General features: G+C 43.0%; 3 protein-coding genes across 6 annotated transcripts; all 3 read left to right on the top strand.

Annotated features, from left to right (window-relative positions):
* Positions 1-358: 358 nt before the first annotated feature.
* Positions 359-5,533, top strand: LOC103983366 (uncharacterized). 4 transcript variants are annotated; one of them, XM_065146540.1, is made up of 11 exons: positions 359-593; positions 1,653-1,716; positions 1,832-1,951; positions 2,085-2,201; positions 2,633-2,995; positions 3,283-3,578; positions 3,650-3,749; positions 3,840-3,899; positions 4,431-4,517; positions 4,841-4,981; positions 5,081-5,533. In XM_065146540.1, exons 1-11 carry the CDS (start codon positions 511-513, stop codon positions 5,426-5,428), a joined length of 1,779 nt encoding a protein of 592 aa, XP_065002612.1. In that variant the 5' UTR covers positions 359-510; the 3' UTR covers positions 5,429-5,533. The 4 variants fall into 4 exon arrangements, with proteins under 4 accessions (XP_065002612.1, XP_065002611.1, XP_065002610.1 ...); XM_065146539.1 differs by having other exon boundaries at positions 1,817-1,951; XM_065146538.1 differs by having other exon boundaries at positions 4,841-5,533.
* Positions 5,534-6,551: 1,018 nt separating this feature from the next.
* Positions 6,552-7,937, top strand: LOC135635099 (squamosa promoter-binding-like protein 10). Its single transcript, XM_065145950.1, has 2 exons — positions 6,552-7,212; positions 7,291-7,937. Exons 1-2 carry the CDS (start codon positions 6,701-6,703, stop codon positions 7,730-7,732), a joined length of 954 nt encoding a protein of 317 aa, XP_065002022.1. The 5' UTR covers positions 6,552-6,700; the 3' UTR covers positions 7,733-7,937.
* Positions 7,938-8,237: 300 nt separating this feature from the next.
* On the top strand, positions 8,238-9,824 carry LOC135635098 (metalloendoproteinase 4-MMP-like). Its single transcript, XM_065145949.1, has one exon. It carries the CDS (start codon positions 8,623-8,625, stop codon positions 9,703-9,705), a length of 1,083 nt encoding a protein of 360 aa, XP_065002021.1. The 5' UTR covers positions 8,238-8,622; the 3' UTR covers positions 9,706-9,824.
* Positions 9,825-14,294: the final 4,470 nt, after the last annotated feature.

Below are 14,294 nucleotides of genomic sequence, written 5' to 3'. Positions count from 1 at the left end.
CAGCACCAGAAGAGCACAGGGGAAGAGAACAGTGACATTTACTCTCCTCATTACTCCTCCAACGCCCCCTGGCCCCCTCTTTCCCTGCAGCACTCAGTCCTTCCGCCAATCCTACTGTGATCTCTCTCTCTCTCTTCCTTCCACTGTGGTCATCCAAGTCGTCCTCATAACCACAAGCTCCATTCGTTGTGTATACACTCTCTCTCTCTCTCTCTCTCTCTCTCTCTGGCCAACGCATCTAACAGCAAGCCCACATTGAAGAGGAACGACAAGAGGACAAACTCCTTAATGGTCGATTTCTAGTTGGTAGGCTGATGCCATGTCGAGGAGGACCCGTGTCTGCTATTCCTGTTGAGAACTCGGTAAGAATGTGTTAGACCGTCGGCTTCGCTCATCGCTGCTGCTGCTTCTGGTCTTGAATGCCTCTCTTCCAATATCTGAGAGGAGGATACGGAGAAGAGGGAGGTTGAAGTTGTGGGAGGAATGATTTGAGGTACAGAAGCTGTCGCCATGGATGTGAAGAACGAGGGATGCGTGGCTTCTGTCTCTAAGCTGTCTTCTGCCTCTACTTCCCACCACAGGCGCTCTAAGAGGTAGTTTTTCAAGGGGAGTTTGATGGATTTCTTTCCCTTTTTCTCTTTCATATTTTCATGAATAATCTCCCTATCTTTTTCTTCTTTGAGGGAAGAAATCTTTGGTTAGATTTCTTCAAGAAATATTAGGCATGATAGCCTAAAAACATGTTCAGATTAGTACATGCTTTGACAAGAAGCACAGTTCCTGGTTTTACTGTCCTCTCATGCAGCCTAATATTAAGGTCTTTCTAATTTGGTGATTTATAGGGTAGAGAGTTGCAGCAAAAAGTATCCAAGTGGTTCTCTTTGGCTTCCCACTTTCAGTACCTCAAATTTAATGACCACATGATAATTTGGTAACATGAGTCTCTGAATGATGTCTGAAGTTTGACATGGAGACCTCAGTATAAATGTGACACTCATTTGTCCTTGTACTTCTTAGCTTCTAATATGAATATTCCTAATGCTTGTTAAATAAGTTGCCTTGAGATTTATGGCAATAAAGCTGCTGAATGGGGGCATTGGAAGATCTTTTTGGCAACAATATATTGCTTTCTCTTGTGAGTTCCTAAGCAACAAAACAATGGCACATGATGTTGGTTTAACTCTCAACACTACATAAAAGTCACCTTCTCTATTTGTATTATATCATAACCTTGTAGCTTCACCTTTAGGCTTAAAAATTCCCCATTTGTTAATCTAAAATTGTACTTTCAAATAAGAATTTACATGCTATATATTACTCTTAACAACAAACCTTATTAAATATAAGTAGAAAAAAAAAGAAAATCTAAGCTCTAGGTAACTAACATAGTTTATAGTAGCATATTTTGTATCATTGATTTAGTGATGTCATACAGTCATACTTCTCCTTTCTTGAGCTCTAGACACTTCAAGATAACTTCAATCTAAAAGCATTATGATGTTCTTGAAAGATAATGGACCTCGAGATCAATTTGTTTGAGGAATGAATTTGTCAGCCCTGATTTCTCAGAGATCTTAGGTAAGTTTGGTTTGTGTAATTATCCATGTTCTGTCCAGAACTAACATTTCATAAAATGATTATTTTTCTTTCAGTGCCTCTGATAGAAATCTGGATCCCACCAAACATGGAAAATCAAACTGCATGGCAGAATGCCAGGTATCTTTTAAGGAAAATTATTCATGAGCTAGATGTAATCACTTTCTTCAAAGAAAGATTGAATGAAGATGCTTATAAAGCTGAGTTATTACCTTATCAGTTTGAGTGTTTCCAGGGTACACAGAATGTTTTGAACATGATGAAGTCTCATGGAAGCCAAGGTTCTCATCATCAGAATTCAAGTGACAATTCCAGGAATGCTGCACTAAGCAGTAGAGCCTCCTTGGAAGATGATGTAATGACTTCATTCTTTGCTTTCTTGCCTTCTGCTCTACAGTTCATGTTAATGTACATTGGCTTTTTAATTGAGATTAATATTTTTGCATAGTTAGAGGGTAAGCAATTGATGGATTTCTGTATTTTGGCAGATCAAACAACTTCAGATGCATTTGCATCAAGAGAAATCAACTCGCTTTCTGCTGGAGAAGGCAATCGGCCGAGCTTCTAGTACTTTGTCACCTGGACACAGGCATTTCTCAGCTCAGGTGTGATGAGGATTCAGTAAATGGATTTATTAGATTGTAGAAAAGCAGATCTAAGGCTACACCATATAAGTTTTCCATGTTCATGCAACTACTATGTGAAAGATGTCATAAGACTAGTTTTGCATCCATCTAATTGTCTGCATGGCTCCTCTGAGAAGATTAGCTAGAACTCAACTTTGAGTTTGTATTACTCAGCCCAACTCATAAAGAGAAATCTCAAATAGGGGACATTTTGTTGTTGTTGGATAAGAGAGAACTGAAGTGGATGATTACAGAGTGTACAATCTAAAACATGGAAAGCCGTTCATGGTGGATTATGTATCACCAATTATGTGTTTCTTGTTCCCAGTGAGTAATGCATGTTATGACTCCCAGTTTTGGGAGTTTCTTCTACCCTTCTCTCTGATCCCTCGCACATGTTTTTGCTTTAGACTAAGGAACTGATCGCAGAGATCGAGCTGCTCGAAGAAGAGATATCAAACCGAGAGCAACATGTTCTGTCCCTCTACAGAAGCATCTTCGATCAGTGTGTTAGCCAGCCTACATCGGCTCACAGTTCAGGCATGGCTTCCCCTGCACACTCCAAGAGCGGAGGAGCTCGGAAGCATCCCAGCATAATATCAAGTTCCTTCTGCTCCTCCAAGAAGTTTCGGTTGCAACCTTTTCAAGTGCTGGCTTCGATCAAAGAGTCCCGGCGGAGTGACGTTCTGCTCAAGCCCAAGGTTGGACATGAACCATTGGCCAGAGAAGACATGAAACTCTATGCCAGAAGAAACTTTGAAGATCCTATGAAGGTACAAACAATCACCAAATAACCTTATCTCACTTTTAGGACTTACGAATCTATTTGTTGCTGATGAAAGAGCAATTTAGACGACAGCCAATGCACTCAGCCTTGCCTATGTAAAGAGATCATTTACTTAGTTTAGATCATCCCGAAGTCAGGACATTCAGATCTCGATACATGATCTGAAGCCATCTCTTTTCTTCTTCTTCTTTGATCTCCTCCGTTCCAAATTTCCAGTCATGTTATGATCCAATTCTTTAGCATTCAGATGCTAATGCATCATTTGTTTCCCAGGAGAAGTTATCCACTTCCGGAAGAAGTCACTTCGCTCGTACTCTGAAAGATCATCTCTACCAGTGCCCCTGCAGAATCTCTGAAGAAATGGTCAGATGCATGGCTTCTATATACTGTTTGATCCGCTGTGACTCATCCGAAAAGCCCGGTAAACCTCGTTCTCCGTTCTTGCCAAGATCATCTACAAGAGGGACTGCAGAGGAGCAGGAATGGCTCAGCAGATCCACAGTCGAAGTACCTTCGCTCTCCATCGACAAGCGATGCCCACCGGCGTCTTATGCAACAAGCAACTACAGGTTTGCACTAAGATCGTCATGAATGCATGACTCTCAGCAATCTCCCTAACACATTCCCGGGTTTGATTCAGGTTCTTGGTGGAACAGCTGGAGAGAGTGGATGTGAGTGTGTTGGAGACCAGAGCGAAGTTGGCGTTTTGGATCAATGTCTACAATGCTCTCATAATGCATGTAAGTCCTGCAGACTACTGAGGAGTGATAATAGGAACTTGCCTCGTACTGATCTAACAGGAACTAACTGGGGATGCCATCTCTTTGCAGGCTTATCTGGTGTATGGGATTCCAAGTAGTTCTCTGAGAAGGATTTCTTTGTTTAACAAGGTACTGATACATATTCTAAAAGTTTGGATTGATATATAAATATTATATTAGAATTTGGATAGATAAAAGGATGTTCAAACGAAAAAAAAAAAAAAAATTTTAATTTTTCTTTATTTTCAAATCTTATCATACTTTTAGAACGAGAGATATCTGAGACTAGACTCAATATCGACGACTCTGAACAGTCTTTAATTTCTTTCTTATAACTTGAATTATCTCAATAATATACAGATAGTTTTCTATCGTTAACCTCTTTCTAACGTATAGGTGTTGAGTATTTTCTCTCACATAAATATTATTAATGAGTCATCTGAATATTTGAATGATAACTATTATTATAAGTGAATTTGAAAAATATAAATGTGAGAAGGCAAAATTCAATATGAGAAATATAAATGTGATATGACCAAAGTTGTGTTCATAGATAATTTTCTTTTTCTTATGCTGTCTTCAAATGAAATATAAACTATTCTTTTGATTTTTCTTTTCGTCAATTCATATCAAGATAATGGTATATTTGACATTTTGCAGGCTGCTTATACCATTGGAGGCCAAATCATCACTGCAAACTGCATTGAGTACTCCCTACTGTGTTGTCGGACATCTCGAATGGGTCGTGTATGATCTCAACTCCTATCATCATGTCTTTTTAAGTTGATCTGCTTGATTCTTATTAGAGTTATTACTTTGCACTATATATAGGTTTCACTAATACTAATATATGATGAAGACGATATGAGTTTCATGTGATCATCGGATATATTTTTTATATTAAAAAAAAATATAATATAATTATTAAAAAATATTTATAATTATTATGATCAGTGAGATAATAGGAACTTTATTGTTAATAGAACTCATGTATGCAGCCGATCCTATTTGTTATTCCAAGATGTTGAAGCTTCCTTCATCCACACCTATTTCTGGTGTTATGGTTACAGTGGTTAGAGACGATCCTGTCGACCGCCATGAGGAAGAAACACGGGGAAGAGAAGCAGCTCATCGATTCCAAGGTCGGTCTTCCAAGCTGTCAGCCACTTGTTTTCTTTGCCCTCTGCATCGGAGCTTTCTCGGATCCCATGGTACGTACCATATCCACCTCCCCCTTCACAGTACGGTCTCTCTCTCTCTCTCTCTCTCTCTCTCTCTCTCCTTGCAGTACGTATGATATCCACCTGCAGCTCCGCGTCTACACCGCAAAGCATGTCATTGAGGAGCTGGAGAAGGCGAAGCAGGAATTCCTTCAGGCCCATGTCATGGTCAAGAAGTCGAGCAGGGTTTTCCTCCCCAGGGTCCTCGAAAGATACGCCAAGGAAACTAGCATCGGCTGTGAGAAGCTTCTCGCATGGATGCATGAAGCAGTGGTCGACAGGAAGATGAACGAGGCGATCCACAGGTGCGTGGCTTCCAGCGGCAAGAGGAAGGCGTCGCAGATCATCGAGTGGTTGCCTTACGATACGAGGTTTCGCTATGTCATCGCCAGTGACATGATGGAAAACCCTAATGGATGTAATATATCTTTTGGATGATATCGGTGATGAAAGAAAGCTATGAGCTACTTCAAGAACAGTATCAAATCTTACTAAATGTACATTGTTCCTTATCTTAAATTGCTTGTTTTGCTTTGGTGTTTAGCTCCGTCTGCTTGGTTTATTATTGGACAAAATATGGGACTGATTCCAACTGGTTCACAGCTACAATCACATCCCAAATATGAATCTTTGTTTTTTTTAACAGATGAAGAAATTTTCAACTCAATCAACAATTAGGGAATAAAAGACAACTTAAACAAAATCTTGTGGAGTTGCTACTCATTTGATCCTATGATAAGGATATCGACATAATGTTGGCTCGATAACATCATTACATCGTAACTATAACTCTTCCAATTCAGCACATGATCGCATAGCTCATTGATGGTCAAATAATATACGTAAATATTTTTAATATTTATCAAAAAATATTATCATTTTGAATATTTAATGCAATGACGAGGATAGAGAATTGAGGTTACCACCATCAATCCTCGATTAGCACCTTCTTATGGAGTATGGTACAAATATCATGGAGGTGTCCAAACATACGGGACACGCGTAGGGTACTGATTTGCTACTGTTACTGAAGCGTATCGGCGGACAGACAACCCTTTCAATATCTAGACCATGATATGATCGGTTTGTTCGGACGAAGGCACAATGAAAAGATAAATCCACGGTGACTGATACGGTCCCTCCACTTCCACTGTCTTCATCCCTGCCGATCGCGTCGCCATCGCTCCACACGTGCCCCCGATCGCGTCATCGGCTGCATGAGGACAAGCCCCGGCGCATCCGTCCCGTGATCCCGTACGCCAGACTCGGGAGCAGCAGCACATCAGATGGCCGGGCACCAAACAGAGGGAGGAGCGTGGCCACGGGCTACACGACGGGATGAAACTTCATACGAGCTTCCTTGCTGTGAAAGCCAGTACAAGTGTGTCTGCGCAAGTATCCGATGGAGAGGGGCCGTCGGCGGCTGATTCCTTCCACCCATTACTCCAATCTTGCAGCCATTAAACGAGGTTCGTGAAATGTAACTTTCTGCTTCCTCCAGTGAACGTGGTAAATGATGCACTTATATATACTGCAATTTACATGCTTCCGGTGCAGAGAGTGTGGCATACAGAGAGCTCCAAGTTTCATTTGCTTCTTTGCTTCTTGCCTGCGTGATTCGTTCGCTCTATGGAATCGATTTGGTCACTCGATTCTTCTCCTTAGTGGTCGATGGTAGATGAGTGAATAGTGAGTAGACCCAAGGTAAGGATGATGTTGGATCACGAGTGGGGGAATCCGGCAGCTGCGGCGGCAGCCATGCTGTTGTTTGACGAGGAGAACGGTGGCCGTGACAATGGGCAGCAACATGCACCGGTGTTCGACCACTTCAGCGGCCATGGCCTTGGCGGTGGAGGCATCGCTGAGTTCTTCCCACACCCACAGCCTCTGACGGTTGCGGCGCTCTTCCCGTCATCGTCTCTCACCTCTTCGACGTGCCACGAGCGGTATGGGATGCCATTCCAGCCATTGCCGGCAAGAATCGGGCTCAACCTTGGAGTGCGCACCTACTTCTCGCCCGCAGAGGAGGCTGGCATTGTGGTCGGGCGAGTCTGCAGGCGGCGGCGGGCCCACGCAGCTCGGTGCCAGGCTGAGGGATGCGGGATCGACCTCTCCCACGCGAAGCACTACCACCGCCGCCACAAGGTGTGCGAGTTCCACTCGAAAGCTTCGATTGTCATCGTCGCCGGCCTTTCTCAGCGTTTCTGCCAACAATGCAGCAGGTTTTGGATCCACTCCACCGATCATTTCATCGAGATTTAAGCTCGAATTCACTGTGACGACGGCGCTTGTGGGTGCAGGTTTCATGTCCTCATGGAGTTCGACCAGGGAAAACGGAGCTGCCGGAAGAGGCTGGCCGATCACAACCGTCGCCGGAGAAAGTCCCACGACCTGTCGGCGAAAACCGCAACCCAGACTCAGAATAACAACAGTAGCGACGCATCCACTGATACGCCCGCCGGCGCCAACACTGCCAAGGGCGAAACGATCTTGTTCAGCAAGCCGGAGAACGATTCACCGGTGACGATGCACCTGCCGCCTCTCCCGATGACACGCATCACAGCGGAGACAGGGTTGTGGCTCGGCTACAGCACCGGTGTTGCTGGGGCAGGCACATCGATGTCCTCGTCCAAGGATACCTCGCCGCCGGGTGCGCCATTCCTGGTGCAATTGGACGAGTTCCGAGCCCCCGAACAGAGGTTTACCGGGTGGCACGAGGAGGTCGGGAGCAGCATTAATTAGAACAAGCAGTAGTAATAATAGTAGTAGTAGTAGTAGTGCCACTTCGATCGTCTCTGTTGTTTTAGGTACCCTTCTCTTCTAATAAATCAAGACACTGTTCTCCTTCCTGGGAATTTAGCTTTGTAAACTAATGACGCATAAGGAAGCATCGACCTTACCATTTCCTACTGTACCGAACAAGATACTAATCGATCTTCCTAAGACATACTACCGTCCTCAACCTTAACATCTGTAAGCGAGATGGACTGCTTAATTTCAAGTGTCGACTAAACAATGAATTTATATACGTCGAATCATGTTGCTTATTCAGAGTGCAATTTCATGCAACTTCATGGATTAGAGTTTTCGTCCTTCGTTTGGGAATCTGATGCCTCCTTTCCTGATAAGGTCTCGTGTCATGGCCGTATGTTCCAGGAGGAGGCATCGTGGACAACGAAAGAAAAGCGTATAACTTTCTTCTCAGCAGTGGACACCAACTCAAAGGGTGGCGAGAAACCTTCCGGTTTTGTTCTTCCTGGGACCAGTCCATTAGAAGATATCATAGAATATGTGTGCAGACAGTTTATAGTGGGTTGGAAGAGACTTGGGAGTGAGTGGTCCACGAATACCAAAGATCCGCTCGAACAGGAGCCAAAGACATGACCAAATCCAACAGTCTTCTTCCTCGCAGGCAGTGGTTACATCGTAAAAGCAGCAAAGAGGCACCCACAAAAGCTTCGATAGGCGATGATGCATCAGCGCGTGGAAGAGTCAAAGACAAGTCAGCACGGCATCCATCCCCCGTTCTCAACTCCAAAACTTGAGCTGACCGACCGAAGGAACCATAAAATCTGAGCCATTCGTTCATCCCCTTCATCTTCTTCGAGACAATCCCAATTCCTCTCCTTCCCATGCCCTCTCTCCCTCCTCTTCTTCTCCCTCTCTTCCTCTTCTTCCCCTTTACCTTCTCTAGACCATTCGCCGTTCCGCTCCAACATGCGAAGCACCCGATGGCTGTCCAACCCCGCCTTGGAAACGACACGTGGGGTTCGTTCCACCGCTTCCTCGACCTGGGACGCGGTAGCCACGCCAACGGTCTGTCCGGCCTGAAGCGGTACTTCGCCCGGTTCGGTTACTTCCCCGAGCCATACTCGACGCAGCTCTCCGACTCGTTCGACGCCCGGCTTGAGGCCGCCGTCGTCCGCTACCAGGCCCACCTCGGCCTCCCTATCACCGGAAAGCTCGACGGCACCACCCTCGCTCAGATCATGACCCCCCGGTGCGGCGTCCCCGACCCGATTGCGAATCGGTCCAATCAAACCGGACCGATCGAGCGGTTCACGTTCTTCACCGGTCGGCCCAGGTGGACCGGGTCCAAGCCGTTGACGCTGACTTACGCCGTATCGCCGGCGCACACCATCGACTACATCAGCCGCGCCAACATCGCCGCTGCGCTCCGGCGATCCTTCGCCCGCTGGGCGAGGGTGATCCCGGTGCGGTTCGTGGAGTCGGCGGAGTACGAAGTGGCGGACGTCAAGGTGGGGTTTTACAGCGGCGACCACGGCGACGGCGAGCCCTTCGACGGGGTGCTGGGGATCCTGGCCCACGCGTTCTCGCCGGAAAGCGGCAACCTGCACCTGGACGCGGCGGAGCGGTGGGCGGTGGACTTGGGGAAGGAGGAGTCACAGGTGGCCGTGGACCTGGAGTCGGTGGCGACGCACGAGATCGGGCACGTGCTCGGCCTCGGCCACTCGGCGGTGAAGGAGGCGGTGATGTACCCCAGCCTGAGCTCGAGGATGAAGAAGGTAGAGCTGCGGGCGGACGACGTCGAGGGGGCGCAGGCCCTGTACGGGTCAAACCCAGACTTCCGATTCAGCCAGCTCGTCGAGTCGGAGACGTCATCTGCTCATCGCTATGCTCTCCGCGGTGGCCGTGGGATTCCTCGCAGAGGTTGGATGGGAGCTGCGGTCGTGGTATCGATGTTGATGGTGTAGATAAGGATTCATACGACACCCAATAGGAAGAGACGCTTTACGTTTGCAGTCCTGTGAAGAAACAGAGACGATACGTATTATGTCGGTTTATATTATATTACGATTTCTTAGCACACGCACATCAGCTTTACCTCATGCATTAATAATGGAGCCATCCACGTCACAGTAGGAGAGGCGTAACCAAGTGCGTCACCTACCTCGGCCCACTCCACCATACACGTCAACCATCACGACGACGACGACATCGAGGTCAACGGCCCGGATTGACTGGGACTGCTTCGAACGGCCGAGACATACGTGATCCTTCCCCGAACTTGGACGGCGCTGATCGGATTCATCGGCCATATCCATTTGCGACGGGAGAGCCGTTATGCGTCGTTCTTAACGCACGCTTTACCACCGATCAGCAATTATGATTGCTGCAACCGATGGCCTTCTCATCATGAGCTGTCTACATCACTTTATTGAAACATTAATATTAGTTTCGTAAGTCTCGTAATCCTACGTCAACAAAATCAAATTTATTATCTCTTATTGAAACTATAAATAAAAACTTAGATCGGATTTAAGTCAATACTCAGTTCAATAGTTTGAGCTTATAGTTGAGGTTTTTCTTATCTAGTATTTTCGGATGTTTTATGATCTATGAACATTTTCCTAAGGCATTTGTAATAGTCTCTTTTATAATAGTGATTTGCTCCTCTTTCGTTCGTGGACGTAGGTCAAGGTTAATTGACCGAACCACGTAAATCTGGTGTTCTTGTCGTTTTTATTCTTTTCGCTTTATTATCTTTGTCGGGTTGCCAAAATTACCCTTTGGTAAATTTCCTGGGGCTAGCTTTAACAAATTGGTATCCTAGTTTCGGGATCTTTTGACAACGATGACAGTAACAAAGATTGTTGTCGAGAAATTCGACAGAAATGTCAACTTCGACATGTGGCAACTTAAGATTGAGGCCATTTTGGTTCAAAACGGAGTTGATTTGGCACTACAGGGGGCTGAGAACATTCCAGATGGTACGTCAAAGGAAGATCTTGCGGGTATAGATAAGAAGGCCCGATCCAGCATTATTCTAAATCTCTCTGACGAGGTTGTACGGGAGGTAGCTACGGAGACTACGACTAAGAGCATGTGGGATAAGCTTAAAGCCTTGTATATGAAGAGGACAGTAGAGAATCGTCTCTACTTAAAGCAGAGTTTATATATGCTTCGGATGACTGAATGTACATCTATACTAGTTTGATTCCTTGGTTATGGATTTGGAGAATATAGATGCAAAAATTGATGATGAGAATAAGGCCATGTTACTTTTGTGTTCTCTTCCCCAATCTTTTAAGCATTTCCGTGATACTATGATTTATAGAAAAGAAATAATTTCGTATCAGGAAATTAAATCTGCACTAAAATCTAAGGAGCAGATAGACAGAGATATCACTAGGGAAAGTAGAGAGAATCAGGCTGAAGGTCTGGTTGTTAGGGGAGAACAGATAAAAGGAAATTTGACAGCAGTGGATCTAAATCCAAACATAGAAATTTGGAGTGCATATATTGTCATAAAATAGGGCACATTAAATCTGATTGCAAAACTATTGAATCCATTAAAGCTAGTGTAGCAACTGATGAGAATGTTGGAAATATTTTCTTTGCTATTGATGATAGGACAATGTCTAAAAATGAATGAATTTTAGATTATGGTTGTTCTTATCACATATGTCCTAATAGAGATTTGTTTTCTACATATGAATCTTATAATGGTGGAATTATTTTGATGGGCAATAATGTAACATGTGATGTTGTTGGCAGAGGCACAATCCGAATTAAAATGCATGATGGTATTGTGAGGACGCTCACTAATGTTAGACATGTTCCTGATTTAAAAAAGAATCTCATCTCTTTAGGCATCATAGAGGCCCTTGGGTGTAAATACACAGCTGAATGTGGAGTTATGAAAGTTTCTAGAAGTGCTATTGTTGTTATAAAAGCTTGTAGGTATGGTAGCTTGTATATTTTGCAGGGAACTACTGTCACATGATCAGTTACAGTCTCGTCATCATCATTGTCTGATTCTGACATCACCAAATTATGACATATGTGTTTGAGTCATATGAGCGAAAAAGGTTTGAGTATATTGAGCAAAAGAGGTTTACTTTACGGACAGAGTACTGGGTCATTGGATTTTTATGAACACTACATTTTTTGGAAAACAGAAAAGAGTCAGCTTCAATTCTCCGACAGTTCACAAAACAAAAGGTACTCTTGACTATATTCATTCAGACCTTTGGGGTCCAACTCATGTTCAGTCTAAGGGTGGTGCCAGGTATATGTTGACTTTCATTGATGATTATTTTAGGAAAGTTTGGGTTTATTTTTTGAAGCATAAAAATGATGTTTTTCTAACCTTTAAACAATAGAAGGCTTTGATTGAGAAGCGAACATGTAAACAGATTAAGCGGCTTCGAACAGATAATGACATAAAATTTTGTGAACGTGACTTTAATGAATTTTGCAAAAATAAAGGAATCGTTCGGTATCGCATTGTTAATATGACGCCTTAGCAAAATGGTGTAGCCGAACGTATGAACAGAACACTTTTGGAGAGAGCAAGGTGTATGATCTCAAATACAGGGTTGACAAAGGACTTTTGAGCATAGGCGATTAATATGGCATATTACGTTGTCAATCGCGCTCCTTCTGCAGCACTTAACTTTAAAACTCTAGAGGAAGTTTGGTCAGATACTCCTGCTGATTACTCTGATTTAAAAATTTTTGGGTGTCCAGCATACATGCATATAAATGAAGGAAAATTAGAGCATCAAGCTAAAAAATGCATTTTCCTTGGGTATGCTTATAGGGTGAAAGGATACAGATTATGGTGTTCTGATCCCAAATCCCCAAAATTTGTAATCAGTAGAGATATTACTTTTGATGAATTATCTATGTTATCTTCTAAAAAGGAATATACTAGTTATACAAATGATAGTGCGCAGAAGCAGGTGGAGCTTGAGATTGGTAGTTTAGATTCTTTAAGTCGAACTCTTCTACTCACAGAATGCCAGTAGATGGTCCCGAGTCTACTGACGCAGATGATCCAGAGGAAGAGCAATATTCTATAGCTAATGATAGACTACGGAGAGATATTCGACTACCACAAAGATATGCAAATTTGGTTGCATATGATTTATCTGTTGTAGAATAACTAAGAGAAGTTGGTAAGCCTACTACCTACTCAAATGCAGTTTCTTATAATAATTCCGCTAAGTGGTTGATTACGATGAATGAAAAAATAAAATCTCTCCATCGGAATAGAACTTGGGATCTTGTGAAGCTGCCTTTTGGGAAGAAAATTGTGGATGCAAATAAGATACCATTGCTGAGGGAAAAGTCATTGTTTAGAAAATTCATACGAAGGACAATCCTGCTGATAAGCTTACGAAGCCTCTTCCGGTTTACAAGTTCAAGCAGTGCTTGGACTTGGTTGGTGTTCATTGTTGGTGATTGCCCATTGGAGCTTTTATGAAGAAGGTGGAGCAAGTTTTGTTGGGACATGCCAATGTGGAGATTTGTTAGTTTGGCAAGTCCCATAGTCCCACATCGGGAAAATCAGGCTTATTATTTCCTATTGGAACTATAAATAAAGACTTAGGCTTTGAAATCAAATACACCACAAGTGGTACCACAAGAAAAACCTAAGTGTTTGCTTTGAGTTTAAGTCCATGCTCAGTTCAATAGTTTAGGCTTATAGTTGAGGTTTTTCTTATTTAGTATTTTCGGGTGTTTTATGGCTTATGAACATCTTCCTAAGACATTTGTAATAGTCTCTTTTATAATAGTGATTTGCTTCTTTTTCGTTCGTGGATGTAGGTTAAGATTAATTGACCGAACCACGTAAATCTGGTGTTCTTGTTGCTTTTATTCTTTCCGCTTTATTGTCTTTGTCGAATTACCAAAATTATCCTTTGGTAAATTTTCTGGGGCTAACTCTAACAATTAATTACTAAGAAAAATAATCAGCAATTTTAGCCTGCAATCAGAGATCACCCACCGATTGGATTCACTGATTAGATCTCCACAAAACAGAGACTGCAGCAGATGTATGAATTCATTTATGTTTGTTCGTTTCTATGGTTAGCCATTTGGATCGACATGATGATGGTAAGATAGGAATTCAAATTAAGGATGTTTCATAAATTAAATCAAATGTGTTTGTGCACTTGCTATAAACTATCAGTTGCCAAATGTGTCCAGGATTCATAATTGGCATAAGAACTTATGGCAACTTCTTTCCATGATGATGGTATGACTTAACATAATTTGAATCACTTTTTTTTAATGACAATGACAACATGGCAAAAGCATATAAAACCTTTGATGCATTTATCATGGATAAAAACATCTGATATCTAATAAGTATTTCATGGACATAAGTATATTCGACACATGATGCGTCCTTCGTGAACAAAAGCATTTGAAGTGTTCTTTATGAATCAAAACTTTTGAAGCATTGGATGTGTCCTTCGTGGACAAGAGCATTGTGAAGTTCGACGCATCCTTCATAGATATAAATATTTTTGAAATATAATATGTACTT

This window comes from Musa acuminata, chromosome BXJ3-4 (assembly GCF_036884655.1).
Source record: "Musa acuminata AAA Group cultivar baxijiao chromosome BXJ3-4, Cavendish_Baxijiao_AAA, whole genome shotgun sequence".
Taxonomy (NCBI): domain Eukaryota; kingdom Viridiplantae; phylum Streptophyta; class Magnoliopsida; order Zingiberales; family Musaceae; genus Musa; species Musa acuminata.
The sequence above is the reverse complement of the archived record's forward strand: the minus strand, read 5'-3'. Positions and strand labels throughout refer to the sequence as shown.

Bases quoted from the DNA above. Each gene is read 5' to 3' on its own strand.
- LOC103983366 (XM_065146537.1), top strand. From the start codon at position 511: ATGGATGTGAAGAACGAGGGATGCGTGGCTTCTGTCTCTAAGCTGTCT. The intron at 2,996-3,282 runs GTACAAACAATC...TTTGTTTCCCAG, and splicing joins ACTTTGAAGATCCTATGAAG to GAGAAGTTATCCACTTCCGG. The intron at 3,900-4,430 runs GTACTGATACAT...GACATTTTGCAG, and splicing joins GGATTTCTTTGTTTAACAAG to GCTGCTTATACCATTGGAGG.
- LOC135635099 (XM_065145950.1), top strand. From the start codon at position 6,701: ATGATGTTGGATCACGAGTGGGGGAATCCGGCAGCTGCGGCGGCAGCC. The intron at 7,213-7,290 runs GTTTTGGATCCA...TTGTGGGTGCAG, and splicing joins TTCTGCCAACAATGCAGCAG to GTTTCATGTCCTCATGGAGT.
- LOC135635098 (XM_065145949.1), top strand. From the start codon at position 8,623: ATGCCCTCTCTCCCTCCTCTTCTTCTCCCTCTCTTCCTCTTCTTCCCC.